At 29.6% G+C, this 24697-nt stretch overlaps 1 protein-coding gene across 4 annotated transcripts in view; it reads left to right on the top strand.

Annotated features, from left to right (window-relative positions):
- LOC126740010 (uncharacterized) overlaps nt 1-24697 on the top strand; it is a 160514-nt gene that overhangs the window by 114050 nt on the left and 21767 nt on the right. For all 4 annotated transcript variants that reach the window (XM_050445865.1, XM_050445864.1, XM_050445862.1 and 1 more), the window contains 2 exons: nt 12310-12472; nt 15196-16030. In XM_050445865.1, the coding sequence (XP_050301822.1) occupies nt 12336-12472; nt 15196-16030 (972 nt within the window). In that variant the 5' untranslated portion in view covers nt 12310-12335. The remainder of the gene's footprint in view (nt 1-12309; nt 12473-15195; nt 16031-24697) is intronic.

The raw sequence follows: 24697 nt of genomic DNA, 5'->3' as shown, positions 1-24697 counted from the left end.
AGTTTTACGGTTTTTCTTATAAGAATATCGTGGATATGGCTGCATTAAATTAATTTATCTGTTTATTACTTACTAAATTAGGTAATATACTAGGACTATTAGATACTTTCTTAAAAGTACATGAAAAGGCACATGCAATACTTTAACTTTTAACCTTAACAGTTACATAATTATATGCTTTTTCAAATTTATTTCATTTTAGATTATAAAGTGCAGAAAATATAAGGATAGTTACTAGTACAATATACTAAAGGTATTGTTAGTATTTAGCTTTAAAGGGTTTTGTTTTTATGATTTTGCATATTGATTAATATTTTTAAGCTACGGTTTTCCAGTGTTACATTTTTGTAAATTTATAATGATATTTAACTGAAAGAACCATTTCTGATACATCTTTAAAAAATTTAATTAATTTATGTCATTAAAAGGAATTTTTTTTGAGCAGGATTGTAGACAAGGTAAGTGTTAAAAAAACTTATAATTATCATCTAAGTCATACTTTAAGGTGGTTAAAATGTTAGATTTTCTTCTTACTAAAACCATAATTTTTCTGAAATCTTAATCTTTGATGACTATTTCTAGAAATCTCTTAGTGCGACATAAAAATGGTTCGAATAGTTCTAACTGAAAAAATTACAAAATTTAAATTTTCACTAAACGTATAACTCTAAATATTATTAATGGTTGTTTCTTCTAAGCTATTTTATTATTTTCCTTATTCGTCTTGGTTAGTTAAAGTGAACTAATTAAATAAATGAAGAAGCCATTTTTCAAGCAGTCAGATCATTTTATATTCGCCACACTTTTCAGCAATTAATTAAAAAATTGAACTTTATCTCTTATAAGATAATTTTAATTACAACTGACATTTCGGAAATGTCCATTGCGCGACTTTATAAAATAATTAATTTGGCATAATTTAAATGGATCGGACACACATTGTAAAAGCTGTGATAGAACTTTTAAATTATTACCTTTTTATTGGTTTTATTTTGCGAAATTCAATTGATTTTATTTTTTTTTTATTTTATCATAGAAAAAATATAAAAAATCAGCAAATTTATCAAATTTTATCTTTGTACCTTAGGAAGTTGTTTTTTAAAACTTTAGGTTATGTTTTTAAATTATATGAAAAATGTAATCCTAAAAATTTTTAAAAATAGTCCCGTACTATAGAATCATTCATTAAATTAAAACAATAAGTGTGTTATGAGCTTATTAAACTCATTGTTCTAACAAAAGTTGCACACAAGAACATTCTTAACCTTTCTCACACGCTTATAATATAAAACATCGTCCACCCACCCCGCTGTATGTATTTACGAGTCTAAAAAGCAATTAATTCATGAATATTACGCAAATGAACGTCACAGTATAGTAAAGACCCGATTATAATTAATATTGACTACATTATAATAAACTGTGTAGGCGCCAGGCTATAATAATCTAAAATCTTGTGTCGTTGGTGGTTACGCAAAGACACAATTAACGTGTTTGTCAGATTGCTGAACGACCAGATGGTTTTTTTTTTTCCGTGGCGGAACTTCTTGATATGTAAACACCTGAAGAGTAGCTTTCTCAATAAGATACTTATTTTTATATATAGAGTGTAATTATTATAGTTATATAAGTGGTTCGTGATGTATCAAGAGTTGACAAATTTAAAAGGATAAAAATCATCAACGTTGACAAAAACGATAGGCCTGCATAATTCTCTTTTCCATCATTTTCTCTAATGTCATTAATAATTAAACAAATTTTTTTTAAACACATTTCTATACCTCGATATTTATAACCAAAAGTTTTATACATCAGGAATTTTTTTCGATAAAATAGGCATATCATACTTCTGGAATTCGTCGTTTTTATAGTAATACATATTGTGTTAAACCATTTTATAAAGACTTCACAAAAAGCTTCAACTATATCAAGAAGACTTTCGATACAAGATTAAATGCAATAATGGAAGCCACAGAATATCAAGCTCTGAGAATGAATTTATTATAATTCAAAATGTTGGCTACAAGAAATTAATCCCTGATATAAGTAATTTAAGTAAATTTTAATTATATGTGAATACATACGTAAACGCGTCAAAACCACTATAGAATAAAAGTTTTAAAGTATAAATCTGAGCTTTCTTTACTTAACTTCTGCCTACAAATGAAACATTAGGTTATGGGTTTATTGCATAACTTAAAAGGACGCAACGCACATTTTCTAATTTTAAGTATAAAACAGTTGTTTCTCCTAATTCATTTGTTTGCTTTGCTTTTTAATTTAGTAATTGTTAAACTATTAAAGCATATTTATATTAAAAATTTCATTGTTCAATTGACTTTTCTAAGAGTTCTAATTATAATTCGTTCAAACTCTTGCAAGAAGAAATACTTTTAATGAAAACTTTGAAAGTCTGTTTTCGTCATAAACAAGATATAATAAAGAACAACTTTGAGCAAAATCCAAAATAGCTTTTTTCATCTCATAATCGATATACCCCTAATTAGTTACTTCAGTTCTTATAAGAAATTCATCCCTGCTATAAGCAATTTAAATAGTTAAAATTATTATTACCCTCATGTTTTCTAAAACCAGCTAAATCTTCAAAACGTATCTGAGAATAACGAGCATTATTCCCTTAAGTGCTGGATCGATTTTACAACTGCACTAGGGCTGTGTGTCAGTAGGTCGAACACAGTGCATGCTCCTTCCATTGAATACCTGGAAAAAGGGAAAGCGCGAACCGACGGATGCAGAAAATGGAACGGCTAAAGGTCTGGATGGAGAGCACTTTTAAGTGCAATTCGTTAATTAGAAACTTCTATAGCACTATTGTGTTTGGCAAGAACAAAACAGTCTTAAGTGGGATTTAATTGATAAAATATAAGGAAGGTCTTAAGGGAGCTTTAGAAATTGAAATGGAACTTTAAGAAATTAGTATATTTGTTTTAGATGATGTAAATGGTTATAGATGGGCATTATGGAATGAAGATTTATAACTTATTTTATTAGAAAAATAACAAGCCATTAATAAACATATGTAGAGTATTTTTTGGTATAAAATAAAATTTATTTCTAAATTATTCTCTTTATTTTTTAATTTTTCTAATATTTTATTCAATTTTGCCATTATAGCTTTATTTAAATTACAACTTTAAATTACTATATTATATATATGTTTTATTTGAAAATTGTTATGCAAAGAAAAAAATTTAATACAAATTAGTTTTGATTTTAACCTAACATAACAACGCGATGGATATTTTAAAATGTTCTTAAAATTTATTTTAGAATTACATACTTTTTAGGATTTACTATTAACAGAATAATTAAAATTTAGTCGACTTTTAAGCTCTTAATTAAGGCCTGTAATTTGAGGATAGACCATTTTATTAACGTAGTGAACAAATCGAATCAAATAACTCTTGATATCTTACAAGAATTTTAATGCATTTCGTTCTTCTCATTATTTGAGCTGGCCCCTTCTAAACCTGAATCTGGTTTACTTAACTGACTATAAATTTTTTGTTTGTTTTATGCATAATTTAAAAGAACATGGCATACATAACTTTAATTTTTGTGTGAAAAAACGTGATATTTTTTTGCTTTTTAATTATTTAATTGTTAAACAGTTAAGGTATATTTACCCTAAGTGTGCATGTTGAGTTGACCTTTTTACACTCTACTGTAGTCCAAAAACATGCTTGAAAATTTTCTTAAAATTTATTTTAGAATTACATACTTCTTAGGATCTACTAATAACAGAATAATTAAAATTTAGTCGACTATTTTCCAATCTCTTAATTAAGGCTTGTTATTTGAGAATAGACCATTTTATTAACTTAGTGAACAAGTCGAATCAATTAACTCTTGATTTCTTACAAGAATTGTAATGCATTTCGTTCTTCTCATTATTTGAGCTGGCCCCTTCTAAACCTGAATCTGGTTTACTTAACTGACTATAAATTTTTTGTTTGTTTTATGCATAATTTAAAAGAACATGGCATACATAACTTAATTTTTGTGTGAAAAAACGTGTTATTTTTTTGCTTTTTAATTATTCAATTGTTAAGTGTGCATGTTGAGTTGACCTTTGCACACTCTACTGTAGTCCAAAAACATCCTTGAAAGCAGTTTTGAAGCAAAGTTTATGCAATTTTAGTTTTATTATGGTATAAGACTGTACGAACTCCAAATTGGGTTAAATGTCAAAGGCATTAACATTATAGTGACGGCTTTATAGTACTCTTTATAGGAAAGAATTGAAGATAATTCAAAAAGGCATTGACAATTATTATACTATAAAAAAAGAATAGCAGCAGATCTTTATTCAAAAATCATTACATGAATTTCAATTAAGGCAGGTATTTTAATTTTTTTTTCTATGATCATATTACATATTTAGATATATATTTAATTTTTTAAGATTAAGGAATGTAGTTAATTAAACAATAAAATTTAAAAAATATAATAAAATTAAAAAATATGAGTTTTATTGTAAAATTTCAAAAAATCAGAAATACTAGAACAAGTCAGAAATACTATTTTTCCGGCTCAGGGAGACTTTAATTAAAAATGACTCTAGAAACGTAAATGAAACACTGTAATAAAAAGTAAAGAAAAAATAAATATTTAAGAAACTAAAAATTTAACTATGAAAACTTAATAAGAAAACATTTGAGCGTTGTTATCTAGAGTTTTTTTGGAACTTTAATAATTTTAAAGGAAATTAATATTTCTGTCGATATTTGGCTATCCCATACTGTTTACTTATTTATATATTAAAAATTGTTAATTATCTTATTCTACTCATTATTTTAGCTGACCCTTTATAAGCTGACTACATTTTTTTTTGTTTTATGCATAATTTAAAAGGACACGATATACATTACATTTTTTTTTTGGTAATATTGTATAGACAAAACATGGAAAAACAGATTCCACGTAATAATTTATTTAGTTTTTTCAGTCAAAAATAATAATATTAAATTTTCTAGCTTTTCTTTTGTTTCTTATTCATTTCCCTTGTTTTGTTAAAAAGTAATCACCTTTACCTTTATTGAACCTACAGCTTTGCTTAGTACATTTATTTTAATAAATTTACTTAACCTAAAGCTGTTGTTACACATTTTTTAATTGTTACACAAAATTTAATTGTGTATCGACATATTAAAAATTTTACTAGCCATCTTCAAAAGTATAGATTCGGTGAAAGTTTCACAAAAACTTTTTTTTTCCACGGATTTTATTCTTTTTACTAAAAACCATCTTATTCAATTGCCTCAACACTAACAAATTTCCTGTAAGTATCTATTTACGTCCTTTATAAAACCATTACAGAAAACATCTCACTCCTACAAATTCTCCCACTGACTTAACCACATACAAGAACTCTTTCAAGTTTCGGTGAAATTTATATAACTGCTGTTTTATATCTCAACAACGAAATTTATATTACAATTCATGCAGTTATAAAACAGATTTCAAACAACCATTGAGAAATTACGCACACATGCGAGAGTTTAACCTTGATTGAGACCAGTTACTATGTGTACTAATAATATCAGTGTGGGCATTGTAATAATAAATAGACCGATTTGGAATTTTCCGATAAACTCGTAAATACCAGTTTCACAACTTGTTTGATATTATGCACTTTTTTTTTGTCTTTTTTTTTGTTAAGCTTGCAACGTTTAATTCATTTACGTCCAGATGTTTGTTTATTTATAGATTATATAGCACAAAATTGTATTTTTACTAGCGTTTCTCAGACAGATTGATATAAAAACCAGTGGTATTTGCTTTATTATTAAATTAAATTGACACAATCTACTGTAGGTGGTCTATTGTTTGAAAACGCGTGGGTCGGTTGCTATATATAATATTTCGGTCGACAGACGACAGATAAGCAGACTTTTTGTTTTAGTTTTAATTCTGCTTTTGTTTACCCATCGGTCGTTTATTTAAAGAGATAAATCACATGTTTTTTCCACAGTATAATATTTATTATCTTTTGTTTTATGAATAAAGCATGAAATAGTGCTAATATTTCGGATCAGGTCAATTTATTAAATAGGAATGAACAAAATTATACAAGTGACTCATCTTTTTAGCAAGGGACAAATTGACTTACTAAACCAGAGTAAAAACAAAGGTGAAACATGCAGCCAACGAAATGTCAACATGGGTAATCATCTGGTAACACAAAGGTCTGAATTGAAAACATAGGTGCAGCCGTTATTACTTGGTTAATTTCATTATAATAATCATTATGAAAGGTGAATAGAAATTCGAGCTGAATAGCTGATCACACGCCTTGCTTTGGGTCTTTTTTTACTTAAAATAATATATTTTACACCTTACCCAAATTCCAAAGTGTTTTCTTTATTTAATAATTTTATAATACAGGGTTTCCATCTATAACCTGACACATTTTAACTGCTTATAAGTCGAGAACGGAAAATGTCAACAATGTGCGGTTTTCACAGAACTTCATCAATATTTTTAATATTTCTTTTTACAGTGTTGCCAAGTTTCAAAATCTACCTGAAATAAGAGGAAAAAAATTGATGATTTTCAAAGGCCAATTTCTCAAAAATTTTAAACGTAACACCCTGTACTTTTTAATTTCACATGAAAGCCTGTTAAATCCCCTTTCCAAAAATGTATAAATTGTCTTAAATTCATTATTTTTTTTTACAGAGCCAATTTTAGTAAATGACATTTTTTTGAAAATTTTCCTACAATAAATACCTATTAAATAACATACTCGGTATCAAGTGACAACAATAACAATTGTAGCTTGTCAAGGACGCTGTGAGTTGCACAATTTGTTTTGTGGGCTTCAACTACTGTCAAATCTTTTTAACGTCATTCGTTGGGCAATCCCAATAATTTTTTAAAGATTTTTAAAGTTTTAATTATGTTTACCACCCGGGAAAAGGCACGTTGCGTGTTATTATTTAGTGAATGCAAATCAGTTACGCAGACGAGAAGAAGATTTAGGCTGTTTTTTGAAAGGGCTCACGCAATCCTATACTTCATTGGGTACGCCAATTTTCCCAGGAGGGAACAGTTAAAAGAACAAAATCCCTAAATGCATAAGATAATCTGTTGGATGGTATTTTATCTATTAGGAAGATAGCTCAAACGACAAATATGTCAAAAAGGAAAGTACATAAAATTCTAAAAATAATTAAGTTTAAACCCTACAAAATTAAAACTTTCCAAGAAATAGAAAATCGCGCCCTTGAAAAAAGACATTTAATGTGCGAAACACTACAAGATCTTTTTAGAAATGAGCCGGATACGGATAAATAAGCATAACTGCCGAATTTGCGGAGATAAAAATCCTCGAGTGTATAACGAATTTGAAAGAGATTCTCCTAAGCTGAACGTTTGGTGTGCAGTATCGAAATCTAAAATTTATGGGCCATTTTTTCGTCAAGAAGCAACAGTGAATGGAAACAATTACATCGATATATTGGAAACATTTTTTTATCCTCAACTTCAGCAGGATGGAATTTTGGACACGGTTTACTTCCAGCAAGACGGTGCACCACCACACTTCTCCAGGGTCGCAAGGTATTCCTTAGGATATATTACTTTTGGAAACAGACGGATAGGGCGAGCAGGTCCAATCGAGTGGGCACCTTATTCTCCCGATCTAAGCATTCCAGATTTTTGTATATGGGGATATGTTAAAGACCGTTGCTACAATCCAACGCCAAGAAATTTGGATGCACTGCAGAACAACATAGTAAACGTTTTCAACCAAATTACACCGCGAATGCTACAAAACGCCTTCGGCAACATATTTCTCCGTCTACATTTGTGTTCCGAGCAAAATGGGGATCATATTCAGCAGCTAATTTATTAACTAAAATTAATTTCTTCAATTGTTTGTTGTTAAAATTGTTGTAAATTGTAATTTATTACATAGAATAAATACTTTTTATAGACATGGCAATAGCGGAAATTATTTAATTACGATCATGCTAAAGCGATACATAGGCAATTACCAGAAAATGTTCATCAATCACCGAATATGTATTCTAGGAAAATTTTCAAAAAGGCCTCATTTACTAAAATTGGCTCTGTAAAAAAAAATAATAAATTTAAGAAAATTTTGCATTTTCGGAAAGGGGATTTAACAGGCTTTCATGTGAAATTAAAAAGTACAGGGTGTTACATTTAAAATTTTTGAGAAATCGGCCTTTGAAAATCATCAATTTTTTTCCTCCTATTTCAGGTAAATTTTGAAACTTGGGAACGCTGTCAAAAAAAACTTTAAAAATATTGATGAAGTTCTGTGAAAACCGCACATTGTTGTCATTTTCTGTTCTCGACTTATAAGCAGTTAAAATGTGTCAGGTTATAGATGGACACCCTGAATTTACAGTAAAGTATGAGCCATATACAATTATAGGATCCATTTTGCATAACTTAAATGGATATTAGTGGTCAACAGATAGCTTTTGTTTGTAAAAATTTAAAATTTTAGTTTAGTTTACGTACACGAATAGTATAATGTAAATGTAATAGTATTATTATATAAGTATAATAGTATTATGTAAATAGTAAATAGTATAATGCTGTTTATAAAGCAATAAAAAACAAATCAAAAAATTATGTGCTGAAATTGGATATTTTGACTATTTATTTAGTCGTCTTCATAACATTACAGAACTAGAAGCAAAAAAGGTTTTTTTTTCAGAAAAGGGTAATACAGTCATGTTATTTTACATTCATTTTTTTAATGAAGTTTAATTTTATAAACAGGACTAAATATCTCGCTTCCTTGTTTCTTCCTCCGTTTGTTTACTAACCAAAAATTTATTGTGATAATAGTAGAATTGATTTAAAATTAGAAGCGAAACGACAAAAATAAGAAATGTAAAAAAATAGAGATTTAAATAGAAAATATTTATGACATTTAAAAATAATAATCTTTGTTTTAATTAAATTTCTTATCATATTTCTATTTAGATTTCTATTTAGATTAGGCATTTTCTATGACTTACTAAATATTATTCCTTAATTTAATATTTTTGTTATTTTTTAATAAATGTTACTGCAAGTAATTTTTGCTGCTAAAAATGTGTATATTAATATATTATTTTTGATTAAATAGATTGTTCTACACGATTAGCAGACGTTAAAATCGTATGCTTTAATGTCTACTAAAGCAACGATACGATTCTAAGTTAAAAAAAGCACAAACCAATTATTTATGTTTACTAGTTTTTTAATCATCCTTAGAACGTCAAAATTTAAAACGTTGAAACGATATTATTTTTGGGATAAAATTAGTTAAATTGCATTATATTGTTCCTTATGGTAAATTAATTTCTAAATTATTGTACCTTCTAAGACTTAAAACATGTAAGCATATATATGTTAATATTTTTTGTTTTAGTTTGTTTAATTAAATTACTTTCATTTCACTATAAAAATAATTATTGCTTTAAGAATTTATTAGTAAAAATTGTTGTTTTATAGACAATACTGGTTTAACTACAACGTTAAAAAAGAATTTATTTTTAAAATTAAAAATAGCATGCTATAAGCTATTAATAGATAAACATGAACCAGATCCATTTATATTATGCATAACTTAAAATGAATACTACTGCAATCAACGGGTGCATTTCGATATTAAAAATTAGAATGCTGGTATGTTCTATATACATGATTGTTAATATCTGTTTCCCTTGTAAAAAGTAGATTTATATTTACTGTAGGGCTTTAAACCAGTTTACTTTAAAATATGTACAATATAAATGAGCCAAATTTTCATATAAAAAAGTTAAAATCCTATAATAAGTTAATAACTTGGTTAAGAGAGGATAAAGAAAATACAACCACCTATTAATGTGTATACTTCAACCTTTCGACTAATTAATTTTTGATTCTCAGGATATTTAATTGAAAAAAAATATATTTTCTACTATTTAATATATTACCTGAATTACATCTTTACAATTACAATTACAATTATCATATCGTAAGCTGCCCAACGTGAGGCATGCGCATTTAGATTATGCATTTTGCATATACTTAATGGATTTTATTCCAGTCGATCTAGATATTTCTCATTTCTAAAAATTGAAAATATAAATTTGAATCATATTATTTGGATGGTTAATAATTTAAAAATTTTAAATTTCCATTTCAGTGGACTTGTCACACTTAAGGAGCAGAGGAAATATGATGAAATACTTCAAAAAAATTTGTTCTACAAAAAATGCTTTAATTTTACTTAAATTTACAATGAATAATCATAAAAATGGTTCTTAGCTCAATATATGCTTAGTAAATTTTATTGCTTTGACCAATATATCCAAATTAAAGCACAAGTTTCAAAATATGAATTACTTTTTATGTACTTAATGTTAAAACTAACTAATGTTAAAACGAATTCCGAAGTTAATACATATTAACCATATATATAGTTTCCAGGTTATTTATCTCACTTAAAAGTTTTATAATATTTTTTCTTTTTTTTTCTTTTATAGTTTCTTACCTTTTCTAAAAAATAAAAACTAAATTACATCATATTGGTTTTTATTTTAATAGAATTCCTTAATTATTGTACATAGTAAAACTTAAGATGTAAGTATATATTTCTAGATTCTTTAATTTAATGTCTACTACAAAAGTAATTACAACTTAGAGAACTTTACTAGCAAACTTTAAGCTATTAATAGAAAACGTGAATCAGATCCTTTTATATTATGCATAACTTAAATGAATGTTACTGCAGTCAACGGGTGCATTTTGCTATTAAAAATTGATAACCATTAGAATTCTGGTACGTTTTATACACATGTTTGTTAAGAACTTTTAGCCTTGTAAAACGAAAATTTACGTAAACTATAGGGCTTAAAATTTTTCACTCACTTTAACGTTTATATTAAGTAAACTTAAAAGTGTGAGGAGTTAAGTACAGTAAAGGAGCCATATTTGTATATAAAAGATTTAAAATTCTAAGTTTTCGTCATCAAAAACCTTGTTCTAATTTGGTGAACTTAATTCCAGAATAAAGAAAACAAGTTTTTCAGTAGTATAAAGAAAATTTTAATGCATACTCATATCGACGTTGCAACTAATTAATTTTTGATCATTTTGAAAATTTGTTTTGTACTATTTAATATATAATCTGAATAATATCAATTATATCGTAAGCTGTCCAACAAAAGCCTTGTACATTTAGATTAGGCAAAATATACATTTAATGGATTTTATTTCAGTCACTCTATATACTCTATATGCACTTCTAAAAATTCTTTGCACTTTCTAAAAAAATATGACTAAATTTTCAAATTTTCTCCTGTGAAAACATGGTTTTACTTTACTATATAGGTTTATTGTATTTCACAATGATTAATCATAAAAATGGTTTTTGCTTAATACATACTTACTAAACTATATCGCTTTGGCCAATTTATCTAAATTAAAGCGCAAGTTGCAAAATATGAAATATTTATTAACTTCAAAGCGTTAAATTGCTACTAGCTGCATAAAATAAATATTACTAAGTTCATAGATACTTACTGCTAAAACTACTATTATTACTATTAAAAATTCCAAAGTTAATAAAGATTTACTATATTGTTTGCACAGGAACATAGTTTTCAGATTATTCGTCTTGCTAAAAAGTTTTATTTTTTTTATTATTTCTTATCCTTTTGTTCTACCCATGTATTCATTGTAGATCTTTAGACGCTTTATAATTTCCACTAAGCAAACGTTTATATAGCTCAATATTTACATATTTTTTAATGTATTTTCCCTAATATTTTAGTCAATAGGAACGTTATTGACATATTAATTGATAAGCATATTTAATTTTTCTAATTGATTTATTTTTCACAATAATATGTAGTTAAGTAATATCTAACATCCTCAATCATTGACGTCAAACCACTTTTATAAACAGAAAGCTAACTATGCAAAAGTACTCATATTAAGTGCTTATCCAATAAATAAAACTTTTATATTAATTTTCACCACTGAACCATTGAACGAAAAACAATGAAACATTATTCAATGGCGCGGCCATAACAGGAACTATTTTAAGCAACCGTATTACCGATAAAAAAAAGTAACACAAGGTACTACAAAATAATGACTGCAAAAATGTCAATTAAAGTGTATGCGATACGGTTTATACTTTCCTTGGGTAAGGTTAGGTGATGTAACCTTCGCCTTGTACTCGTGAAACGAGCTCGACTTTATTTAAATTATTTTTTTTATTATATTCGCGACGTTGTCGGATAGAATAATAGGAAAACATTTATATTTCAGAAGCTCTGTAAAGGGCCATCAGGCCGATGATTTCCGCCGGAGTGGAAGGACGACTGCCCTACATGACCTACTCCGAGCCTTGGAGCCGAAACCCTCCCAAACAACCCTCCGAGGTGTTTCTTAGGCCTGCTCCAAAGCTACTTCCTCCTCCACCAACAAATAGGTAAGTTTTACGTATTAAATACAAAATATGTACTATCCTCATTTAAATTATGCATTTTGCATAATACAATCTTCTATATTTTTCTAAACTGAAAGAGAAGCATTATGAGCTATTAAATTACATAAAAAAATTACAGTCATAATAAATATTTTTTATATAATAAGACGCGTTCCACTGATCTAAAAAAACATTACCGATGTTGGTATAGCACGATACAAAAATACGTTATGTTTAAAACAAAAAAAAAATATTATCAACATTTAATTAATACTTCAATTAATTGATTAACTGTTAAACAAGATTGCGACCAAATAATAAATCGACAAACACATGATAAATAAAATAGGACATTTTAAAACCAAAATAAACAAAAACAAATAAGAATTTGGTCTTGTTTATTTTGATTTTCAAGCGTGTGCTTGTCAACTAACTTATTAATAGTGTTTTTTATGCACCGTATTAATAGATTAGTTTAGGAATGTGAGATGCCACCAACAAAGTTTGATGTTTTATTATAATATCTGATTATGATTTAAGTAAGTAAAAGTTTTAAGGTGTTTTAATTTGCTGTATTCTTCTTTAAGTTTTAACTGTATTTAAATATTTACATTATACACTAAATTAGGGATTCGCAAGACCAAGACCCGCCTATGATCAGGCTGACAATACACTTTGGTTTATGAAAAAATATAACCATTTAAATTGGAGATTAGGCTTACATTTTTTTGTAAATGATTGTCGAGGTTCTAATATACATAGTTGAAATTTGGCAATTTGATTTTGTAGTAAAAATATTTGTAAACAATAATGATTTCTTTGACTTTCTAGCATTGGTTTGCCCCATTCTGAAAGAGACATTTAAATTCAGCTTATATTTCATAGTCAGTTGATAATTTGGCATTTGGAAAACCAGTTACATTAAAGTTATGCTCAGGCGTAGCTTTTAGTATGAATAATATAAGGGTTTGCCTAGTTTCTTAAATATATATCAAGCCTATCGATTTGACTTTCTAGTTCCAAGGGCTATAAATAAAATGGTTGCTTTTTTTTACTGAGCCTATGAGCCTGAGCCTTTGTCCTTTTACTATATTATCTGCCTTATTTAATTAAGAAGGAATTGTTTGTTTTTTGCTTTACTTTTTAAACTAACGCTAAACATCACTCTCATTGCCAAGTCAACTTGGTATATTGAAACTATTTCCATTAGAGCTTTCCATGCCATAAATTAAACATATTTTGAGGGTAAAAATTAACTGTGGTGAATACTATGGTCAAGTTTATCAAAAGTTTTAGAAAAATCGGTGTATATGACGTGTAACTATGAACTTAAGTTAATTGCGTCGGAAATAAATTCAATGATAGTAGATAAATTCGTAATAGTGGACCTGGCCTTGGAAAAATTATTGGGCAGTAGTTTTCAATTTTATTTTTTATTCTTTTTGAGTATAGGAATAATTTTGGAAGCTTTCCATAAATCTGGAAATGTTTCTAATTTTAGAGAGAAATTAAAGAGGACTGTTAGGGACTTGGCAAGTACGTGTACACAATCAGAAACAATAAATGCAGGAATTTTATCAATACCCACTATGGCTTTAGATTTGATTGTTTTTATAGCACGCAAGACTTCTTCTTCGGTAAACATTTTTATGTTATTGTTTTATGGACTTTTTATTAATTTCCAAAAGTTATTAGGGTTAGTAATTAAAATATTTTCTAAATGAGTACAATAATTTGTGTAAGAAATTTTAATCTTATTTTTTTTACTTGAGCACGAAATTCTTAAAAGCTGTTTAGATCTTGCTCAATAGTATCTTGCTCATAGAGCTTCCAGTGATAATTTGCAGCGTAAACCAAGGAGGACAGGTGCGTTTTCTTCGAGCAGTTTTGGGAACAATATTATCAAGAATATTCTTATTACTTTGTCATAAATTAAATATGAAATCCCAATTTATGGTATAGAAATTCTCGTATAGTATTCGCAGATCGGTTCTTTTGAATTTGTAAAAAACATTCTCAAACTTAAAATTGTTATGATTTTTAGCAGCAATATTTTTAATTTTTAAAAGTAAGGAGGGATCGAAAGGGTCTTCTTTAAAATCATTTCATCTTTCAACGGTACAATTTTCAAGTGCAGATGATATGACTAAATCTAGAAGCCGCTTCTGAAACTATTGTAAGTTTACTTGGATCTAACTAAAAAAATCCAACAAATTTATTATGTATCTTAATTTTGTACTTAGGAGTGAGTCCTTTAGACAGAGGCTATATTACACAGACAGTAAATAAAAAATACTATTTAAATCTAGTGTAAATTGATATGGTTTCCGTAAAAAAAAAAGTTGATAATGGATTCTGAAAAGCGATACGTCGTTTCATCAATCTTAAGTCATTAGTCGGTCTCCGAGATCCCGAGTCACCCTTGAATTTGAAACACTCTGTACATCAGGATGAACCAGGCTAAAAAACATTAATTTTGACAGGTGCTGGATCATCAAAAAAAGCCTTTCATAGAAAAACTTTTTAAAATTATTTAATTACGATGATATGGGATATCATATTAAAGAAAAAGATATAAAAAATTTGCCAGTGGTTCAATTTTTTCTAAAACTGTCACACAAATACTGCAGTCATAAGTAAATTGAATTAGACTGGCAAGTAGACAAACTATTCAAAAACCACTCCTAATAGTATTTCATATTTATAAATGAATTCTATTCTTTCAGAACTTTCAATGGAGTACCAGTTAGCTCCTACCCTAATGGAACCAGGATAGTGCCATCGAGACCGATCTCAAAATATCCCTCACCGCCTCCTTCCGCTATACCCGTAAATCTCACCCAGCCAAAAGAGGAGATCAAAGAGGACCCGTTATCTCCGTACTCGCGCTATCTCTTTCACAGTACTCAATACGCACCGTTCGGTTATCCGACGCTATGTCAGCCTTCTTATATTTTAAGAACTCCGACCTTTCCGCCCACACCTTTGAGCCCACAAGAAATTTTTTCACCTGCTACGCCCACTGCCAGCAGTACCGGAACCTTTTTGTCACCTCCCACTACTTACAGTCCTCCTTCCACCGTAGTCAAGCCTCCACAAACGATCTTAAGGCGGAGTTCTCCGGTGGTGTCGTCGCCTCACGTGCCCAACTCACCTCTTCCTCAAAGTCCCAGTTTTAAAGTGCCCTCGGGCAAAGAGGGATCGTTGAAACATCGTCTGCTGGTAAGGCCGGAGGACGCGATTAACCGGTCCGCACCATTAGACCTTCAAAAACCTCCGGAGGGAAGAGGGCGGCTTACGGCGGCTACTATTTCGCCTCCAAGGTCACCGAAGAGGCATCTGAATAACAATACGGTCCCGGCAAACTTTCAAAAAGGGCAGCTTATTCAACTGGCGAATGGAGAATTTAAGAAGATCGAGGAGATGAGGACGGAGGACTTTATACAGAGCGCTGAAAAATGTCCTTCATTGAAATTGGCGGAGAGTACAGTGGTGAAGATCGAGGAGGGGAAGGAGGGACATGTGATGGTTACTTTGACGTATGATCAGAGGAGAGCACAAGTAAGTGTTTTTTGGCTAATAATGGTAATGATTTGCTAATATTTACTACACATATGACTGTCGCGTATTGGCTCGAGATCAATAATACTTTTTCAACATTTTTTTATTCACATGTTTTCGTTTGAAGCCTTTCAGTAATTGCCAGAATTCTTTTTTTAGACGGCGGTAATTTGAATGGATGAGTTTATACGTTTGAACACACGCGGCTCATCCAGTCGAAACAGTGGGTCACATAATGACAAAATATGTAGAGAAATTCATAGTATGTGACTAAACATTGGGAAACAAATTAAAAATGATTGATTGTAGATTTCTAACCTAGGGAGAAAAATAAAATAATGTTCAAAATCTCATGTAATTTGCTTCTTGAGGCGAGGGTGAGAAACATGGAACTTTGACATTCAATGTTTCCCGTTGGATTTTTTGGTCTTCCAGCAAGAAAATTGATATACAGGGTTTCAGGCAAAATAGTCCACCCTGAAAAACTTGAAAAATAGATTGTTTGGCCAAAAACAGCCAAACACGTCAAATTTAATAGTGATTGGAAGATTTATTAACAGAAATTGCGTTTCTCTAACGTCATATTTGATCAGGCTTTGTGGCAATGACTTTGGTTTTTAGATCACCCGATAAAAAATGTAAATGTGTAAGATCGGGAGATCTAGCAGACTATTCTACCGTACGCCTCTGGCTAATCCATCATCCAGGAAATACGTCGTTCATAAAATGATGAACGGCAGCAGCTAATGTGGTAGTGCCTGATATTGTTGAAACATTAGTTCATTTTCTAGAAGGTTATCATCCTGTTTAAGAAACTCAGTAATTCTGGGATTGATGGCGTCGTACAGAAGTTCCAAGTAATTTTCAGCATTCAGATTTATATTCATAAAAAAGGGTCCAGCAATATGATCTCCCAGGATAAGTTTTACATTAAGTTTTTGAGATCGCTGCGTATATGTTTCTCAAAACAAATGAGGACTTATGTCACTTCAGTATCGGCAGTTGAGTCTATTAACTTCACTATGTAAATAAAACGAGCTTTCGTCAGATAGATATTGAACAGATATAGTACAGATATTGTCCCAAATTCGAGGGTGACCATTGGAATCTCAGAAATCGTAAGAGTTACAGGGTCGGTTAAATGAAGGCAAAGTTGCGCAATTTGGAGCTTAGTGAAATGATGCTTAAAAAATATGGCGCCCATAAGAAAAAATAAAGTTGATGATGATCGAAAAAAAAATGAAACGTCGGATTAATTTTTTTTTGCATCATGTTGTAGGACATAAACAGTGGCAATGAAAAAATGTTTTTAATTTTCCGATGTCTCTTTAAATAAAGTCGGTAGAAGGTAAAAACGATTTTGACAATTTTCGATTTTTTTCTGGAAGTATCTGGAATTTTAAAATTTTTTAAGCGTCATTTTACTAAGCTTCAAATTGCGCAACTTTTCGTCCATTTAACCGACCCTGTAACTCTTACGGTTTCCGAGATTCCAAAGGTCACCCTCGAATTGGGGACACCCTGTACAGCAAATTTCTTTCGCGATTTAACTTATCACTAAAGTACTCAAAAAATTGTACACAACGATCAAAATCATCTTCATTTAGCTCATGTACTAGTTTAATTTTTGTAGGCATAATATTTGTGTAATTTTAAAATTTTGTGAACGGTACTTTTAGAGACGGTTCCATCTCAACATGACTCAATACTGCAATTTCTACCATTTCTCACTGGATGCTAAACTTCATTTTTTCTGTTTTGTACTGACCCTGTTTCTTAAAACTTTCTCATCAAATCTAATAAATAAGGATGATTTACCCTTTTATCCAGATGATTACCTTGAAAAGCATATGCTGCAACTCTAGCAAGTTTATTTTGTTAATAACGAATTACCAACTTAATACACGCCCACCAACTCAATTCTTTCTTGCAGGGCATAAACCATTGTTATCAATACTATGAATATCACTTATATACTACTGCTGCTATTGCTCACTTCAACAAAACACTGATACCAAAATAACATTTGAAAAGTGCAGGAATTTACAGCATATTTGAAATAAGCCAGTAAACCTATAATTTTATGAAAGTTCGCATCACATCCAATTACATTATGCATATTTTTTCACATATTTCATAAATAATTCAAATTTTGTAATAAGGCGAACTAAAAGAGATTTAATTCCATAAATACGGTGTAGTTCTTAGTGTACTGTTTCTAGTGCAATTACCGCTGTAATTTTTCGATAATTGCCCTCCTTTTATGGATTTTTTTACACATGAAGGAAACCTAATATCGAAATAAACAAATATAATAATTAGAATATTTAAGAAAGAAATTGCATAAGGAATATAAAACATGACCTTATTAGTATAAAAGTTTCAAAAGGCATCTGTTAAGATATTTTTTAAAGATTATAATATCTTAACACAGAATAGGAAGCTATTATCATTTCCAGTACAAAGCTATCAAATCAGATAATTTTATGTAGAATTTAGTTTCACGCAATATTCTGAAAAACCTTTGTCATATAAATGCTGATTTAATGCCACTGTCCTAACCTAAAATTACTAGCTTAAATAAACCTGGCCCAAACGGAACATTATTCAAAGAATGCCTTAATCACCAGTCGCTTATTTTTTTTTTTTAAATTACAAACTCTGTGCCAGAACGTATGGAAGTATGTACGTTAATACTATTGGCAAACATTTACGCCCGTGCTAAAAATAGTCCGTCTTTCTAACTTAGCTAATTTCCTTTGTTTATTTTTACGGCCTCGTCGGAAAACAAATACGATTTCTGCTGTAACAGATGTTCGGTTTGGTGATTAGGAAAAACGTTACAAGAGCTATCTTTGTTTTTGTTCTGAAGATGTTTTAACCTAAAATCGATAGTAATACATATCTTGTTAGGGGATACATAAAGGATTTATAGAATATGTCGCGTTAGTTACTTTTTTAAAGTTTTTATCTATTTAGTTATCCTAATTAAAATTTATATATTTCTGGTTTTGTCTGCTATTTAATCAATTTCTAAAAGACTTTAGTTTTTTAAATATTATAATTTTTTTGTTTGAAAAAAACGAGTTTCCAAATTAATTTTCTATTCATTCAATCGTCAGAAATAAGGTATTTTAAATTAAAACTCAATATTTAAAATACTAAGAAATAAATCTTTTACGAACAAAAAACATTCAAATATAGAATAAATAGATTTTAAACAATAACAAACCTATATACAGATAAACCATCAGACCTATTATATTATCAAAGTTATATATTTCAACTGAAATAAATAGACTTTGCTAATATAACACATCGAAGTGATATCACAGGAACGTCTTATGTTTGTTACTCATTAACCCAAACAAAAGCTATTATTAATATATTTTTTAAAATCTACTTAAATAATCCTACGGTTTTTAAATATAAACAACGAAAAATGTTAATTAAACACTACACATTGGAAAACCCACCTGAAATATTTGTGTGGAATTCTGGTAATGAATAGCGGGGTCAGTGACTTCTTGTCTAAACACGGAGGCGCTTGAAATTTAAAGAGTGACAAAGACATTTAAATATTAATGATCATCGTAGTGTGAAATGTTTGTTTTGTGATTTTGGCAGGTGTGTTCATAGTTAGAGAGAATAATATGAAAGATTATTATTAGATATACTTTTATTATATTTGTTATGTAAGGATCGTTTTGGTCACACATACAAAAGTTAGCTATTTGAGACAATGTTTTGTATACAGAGAAAGTCAAAAATTGTATTTGGCTTATGGGTGTTTTTATAAGGTGAAAAATACGTTCTTCTTCCAATTGAGATTTATTTTTTAATATATTTTACCTTAGAAAGATTGATTAGCATTACTGTTAAAATATCTTAATGACTAATTTTCAATTTTTGGCTTGCTTCGAGTTTGAATAGGGAATAAAAGATTTATTAACCATAAAAATATAATTAATAAGAGTGTGTTTAAATTTACGGTTAAATCTTGTAACCAAAACAGCTTGGGAAATATTGATAAAAAAAAGGTAGGAAGACAAAATTATACCTATTTAATTTTTTTAAGTTCATTTATTTACAAAATCTACACCTAAGTTATCTTCATTTTAATTAGTGATCTGGAATATCTTAAACAATATTTAAAATTCCTGCATTTGATATACATCACATTCATAACTGCTCATAGGTAAATCTAGTAGGTTTACATCCGACAGACTAGGCGGACATTCAACTTTTATAGCCAAAAATTCAGTTCTGTCCATCTTGTATCCATTCTTATATCCATTCTTATATCTAAAGAAATATCATATCATCAAAGGATCTATGGAGGTTAATAAATCAAAGCAAGATTTCAATAAGTGTGGTTCGTGCAAAGATTTTTTTCCTAATAAAGATAGGATGGTGTTAATAAGAAATATAATACGAATAACATGTTTGCTTTATTTTTAAGTATTTTCCTGTTTTGTTTCAATTAAACTTTTAAAAAAAAAAGTAATTAGTCTAATAAAAAATAGTAGGTTAATGAGGAAGTAGCCAGGTTGTCACAAGAGGTTAAAAATCTACACTGAATTACTTGTTTATTATTTATTAAAATCTACACTTAGAATGACATACAAAGATACATTTGTATAAAAAAGCCCAACAAGAATGCAAAAAATTGCTTAAAAAAGTTTCAGCAATTAACTCACTAAATATAGGTGATATTTAGCAAGGCCAGCAGCTATTCCAGATAAAGCCATTGGTCGCTATGAAAAGTCTCTATACTTGATTTCTCTAGATGAATTACAGAAACTAGATATCATAAATAAAATGTCTTTCGATTCCGTTGCTTTTAAGAAATAGTAAAGTGATTCTTATACATAAGAATGAAAATAAAATAAACTTTGGTAATTATAGATTTGTCAGCATGCCTTTTTGAAATTATTCAAAATATTGTATAACTACTATCTTTTTTGGTTAATGAGTCCTTTGATAAGACACACACAGATCTGTTGATACTAGTGTTTATGACTGCCAATCTACTTCATCAGCTTTTATCCAATGTTAATACTTTGATGACCAAAATCGACTGGTGATTTTGATTGAAAGATAAAATTGACGAACAATGCTTAAATGAAAAACTTCAATAAAGTGTCAGTAAAGATAGTTGTAGACATGCAACAAGACCTGAATAATAATAAGCCTTTATTTCCAACAGGCAACTTGCCCAATAACAGGAAATAGTTGCAAAACAATGAAAAATATAGTTAAAAAAACACAAACAAATAAACCTAAAAGAATGAAAAGAAAAGAAAAAAGTAAAGTAAGGTAAAGTCACAATCTCAAAAGTTATACAAACAATTAGAACAAATAACTATTAATATGATATAAAAACCCAATTATAAAAGTTTAACAAGATAATCACATATTCAACAAAATTAAATTAAATTAACTGCAATATACCTACTAACTATAACTTAAACACATGGGTCTTAATCCCAAGAGTAATGATCCACCAAGATATCGACAATCACATAAACCGGAGAGAAATTTATATCGCACATGTGACAGATCCGATTAAATATAGCGCATATTGTATATAGTGGCGATTTCAACAGGATGTTAGAATGAGGCCTTGGCAGAAAGAATGTTAGGGGATGTCTAGCATTAAGCCTAGGCACCCTGAAACGTACACCAGAAAGAAGTACAGGACTATCAATGAATCCATTCAGTAACCCATGCAGGAATTTTACAGAGAAGATAATTCTTCTGAGATGTAATGGATGTAGATTGAAGCGTTCCAATAGTTGGCGATGATCAAACCCTCTTACCGGATATATGCCATCCTGCCTGGAGGCCAAAAACTTAGCAAATATACGCTGAACAGATTCAAGGAGACCAACATGATTTTGATAGAGCGGGTTCCATATAATGCAGCCAAACTCCAGTTTTGATCTCAAAAAGCAACAGAAAAGCAGTCTTATTGCAGATTCCAAAGTAAAACTCTGAGAACTTCTAATTATGAACCCAAGCCTTCTCAGAGCTGACTTGACTATGTCGTTGAAGTGTGGAACGAATGTAAATTCAGAGTCAAAGGTGATACCAAGATTAGTAATTTGCTCTAATCTACTGAAAATAGTATTATTAATAAAGTAATTAAAATTTAAGGGTGTTTTTGATCTAGAGTAACTGACCACACTACATTTAGCCGCATTCAAGCCTAACCTATTAACAGCGTACCATACCTCCAATGTATTTAGACAGTTCTGAAGAAAAACACAATCCTCCAAACCATATACATTTAAATATAGCTTCAAATCATCGGCAAAAGCCAGCCTATGACAAGTGAGTGACTCAATCAAGTCATTTATAAAAAAACTAAACAGGAGCGGACCCAGGTTCGAGCCCTGTGGCACACCCGACGTTACCTTAAATAAGTTTCTATTTAAAGGCCTTATATTCAACATATTGAGATCTACCAATCAAGTAGGAATGAAATAAATTAAATAATCTCCCTGAAAAACCATACTGAGTTAATTTATGCAGCAAAATATAGTGATCTATCCGATTAAAGGCTTTTTGGAAGTCGGTATAAATAACATCGACTTAAGTATTAACATCAAGTGATTCACAGATGTGGCTAGACAGATACGATAAGTTAGTAACACAAGATCGCCCGCTAAAAAATCCATGCTGGTCTAAAGAGATGAGTTCTTTTGCGTGACTAAATAGCGACCGATTCAGGATAATTTCGAAAATTTTTGAGAAGTTACAGAGTAATGAGATTGGCCTGTACTTCACGATTTGATCACAGTCCCCAGCTTTTAAAATAGGTATTATTTTAGCAGTCTTCCAAATTTCAGGAATTTGTTCTGTTGACAGTATTAAGTTGAAAATGTAGGTCAGCGGATCAGCCAGGACACCAACGCGATCTTTAACCAAGAAGCTAGGTACACCGTCCACACCAGTTGTTAACTTATTTTTGAGTTTTTTACTAGCCAAAATAATCTGGGAAGCATCAACGTTGGAAATGTCAAAGTGGGGCACATTAACAGACGTCGACGAATGGTTAATGAAATTTGATTGTATAGATGCCTCACCAAAGAACAGTGCAAAAGCATCAACTATGTCTTGTGGGTCTTTAATTACCACGTCATCGGGTAGGCCTATCATACCAGGAATCCTGGTACCAGCCTTCTTAGAACCAATAAAATTCCAAAAGCTAGATGGGTCCAAAGAAATATTCCTTTCGGTGTTTGATATGTACAACTTACATTCATTGCGTATTTGTAGTTTGATAAGGCGTCTAAGAGAATGGAATTTATTTTGAAAGAATGGAGAATTGTACATTTTAAAGTCCTTGAAAGCCTTTTCCTTCCTATAAATGGTCTTAATCAATTCTCAAGAATAATAATTTGGAAATCTCTTTTACGTTGCTGCTTAAGAGGAATGTGTGCGGCAAATATGCCATTCAATATATCATATAGGGATGCACATGCATCATTAACGCTAGAGGATAAATATACAGTAGACCAGTCAGCTTCAAAGATCGAGTCATAAAGGAGATGGAAGTTGGCCTTTCTAAAATAATATGGAAATTGTAAGAGTTCCTGAAAAGACGGGAGAAAATATCCTTAATATTATTAAAAATGTTGCCTCTAAATTAAATATCAATGTAAATGATAATGATATTGTTACAAGTCGCCATCGTTCCCATATTTAAAAAAAATTTCTCATGGGTGGAATGACAATAATGATGTTTGTATGTCATTTTATTTTTTATGCCTTCTTGTATGCCGGTTTTGATCTTTTAGAGTATAAGATTTTATTCTATTTTAAACTTTAAATTGACGAATTAATGGCATTTTATTATCTTAATCTAATATAAGGATTTCATTTGAATATTCAAAATTTAAAATATTGGCAGAACTTGGATGATATATTCTCCGAAGGATCAGTGCTTCAGAGAAATTTTGAAACTGATGCCGAATATTTGATTTGGAAATTGCCTTTTTCCTATTATTTTCCTCTTCCTATTTATTATTTTTATTATTTTCCAACATATTTTCTATTGTCAAAACAATAGTAAAAATGTTGTTTAGATTCTGAATTCCTGGACAATATATATTTTTCAAACGATTGCCCGAAAAGCTCTTTTACTATTTCTCTTTAGAAAATTACTTCAAGGAAATAGTTTTCCTAAGTTAATTGAAACTTAAGTAGAATTTTTTCACTGGTATGAAGGATCAATAATCTCAAAACTCGGAAAATTAAAATTTTCTTCCATTTCAAGACCTATACGTATTACGCGTAATTTTAAACCCGTATTTGAAGTTTAACATTTTTCAAATATTCATAAAATCCTGTCATAAAGTCAGTGAGATAAATAGGCATTCTCAAAAATACGTAATAAAATTTAAGAATTCTGAGTAAAATATTCTCTTATTTGCATCGTAAAATGTCGATCGGATGCAAACAATCTAATTAAATTGATTGGTTTTCAATTCAGGGTTTCTTCATTGGATTTGGTAAGTCACTTACTATTCTAATTAACTTTAATGTCATTGCAGACAAAAGAATTATACAGAAAAGCGGTTTTACCAAACATGATATCTGATTTACATGTAACAGGTCCCGAGTTTTAATCCACTCAATGTTATATACAGTTTTATTATT

Source organism: Anthonomus grandis, chromosome 8 (genome assembly GCF_022605725.1).
Source record: "Anthonomus grandis grandis chromosome 8, icAntGran1.3, whole genome shotgun sequence".
In the NCBI taxonomy this organism is placed as follows: Eukaryota; Metazoa; Arthropoda; class Insecta; order Coleoptera; family Curculionidae; genus Anthonomus; species Anthonomus grandis.
The sequence above is the reverse complement of the archived record's forward strand: the minus strand, read 5'-3'. Positions and strand labels throughout refer to the sequence as shown.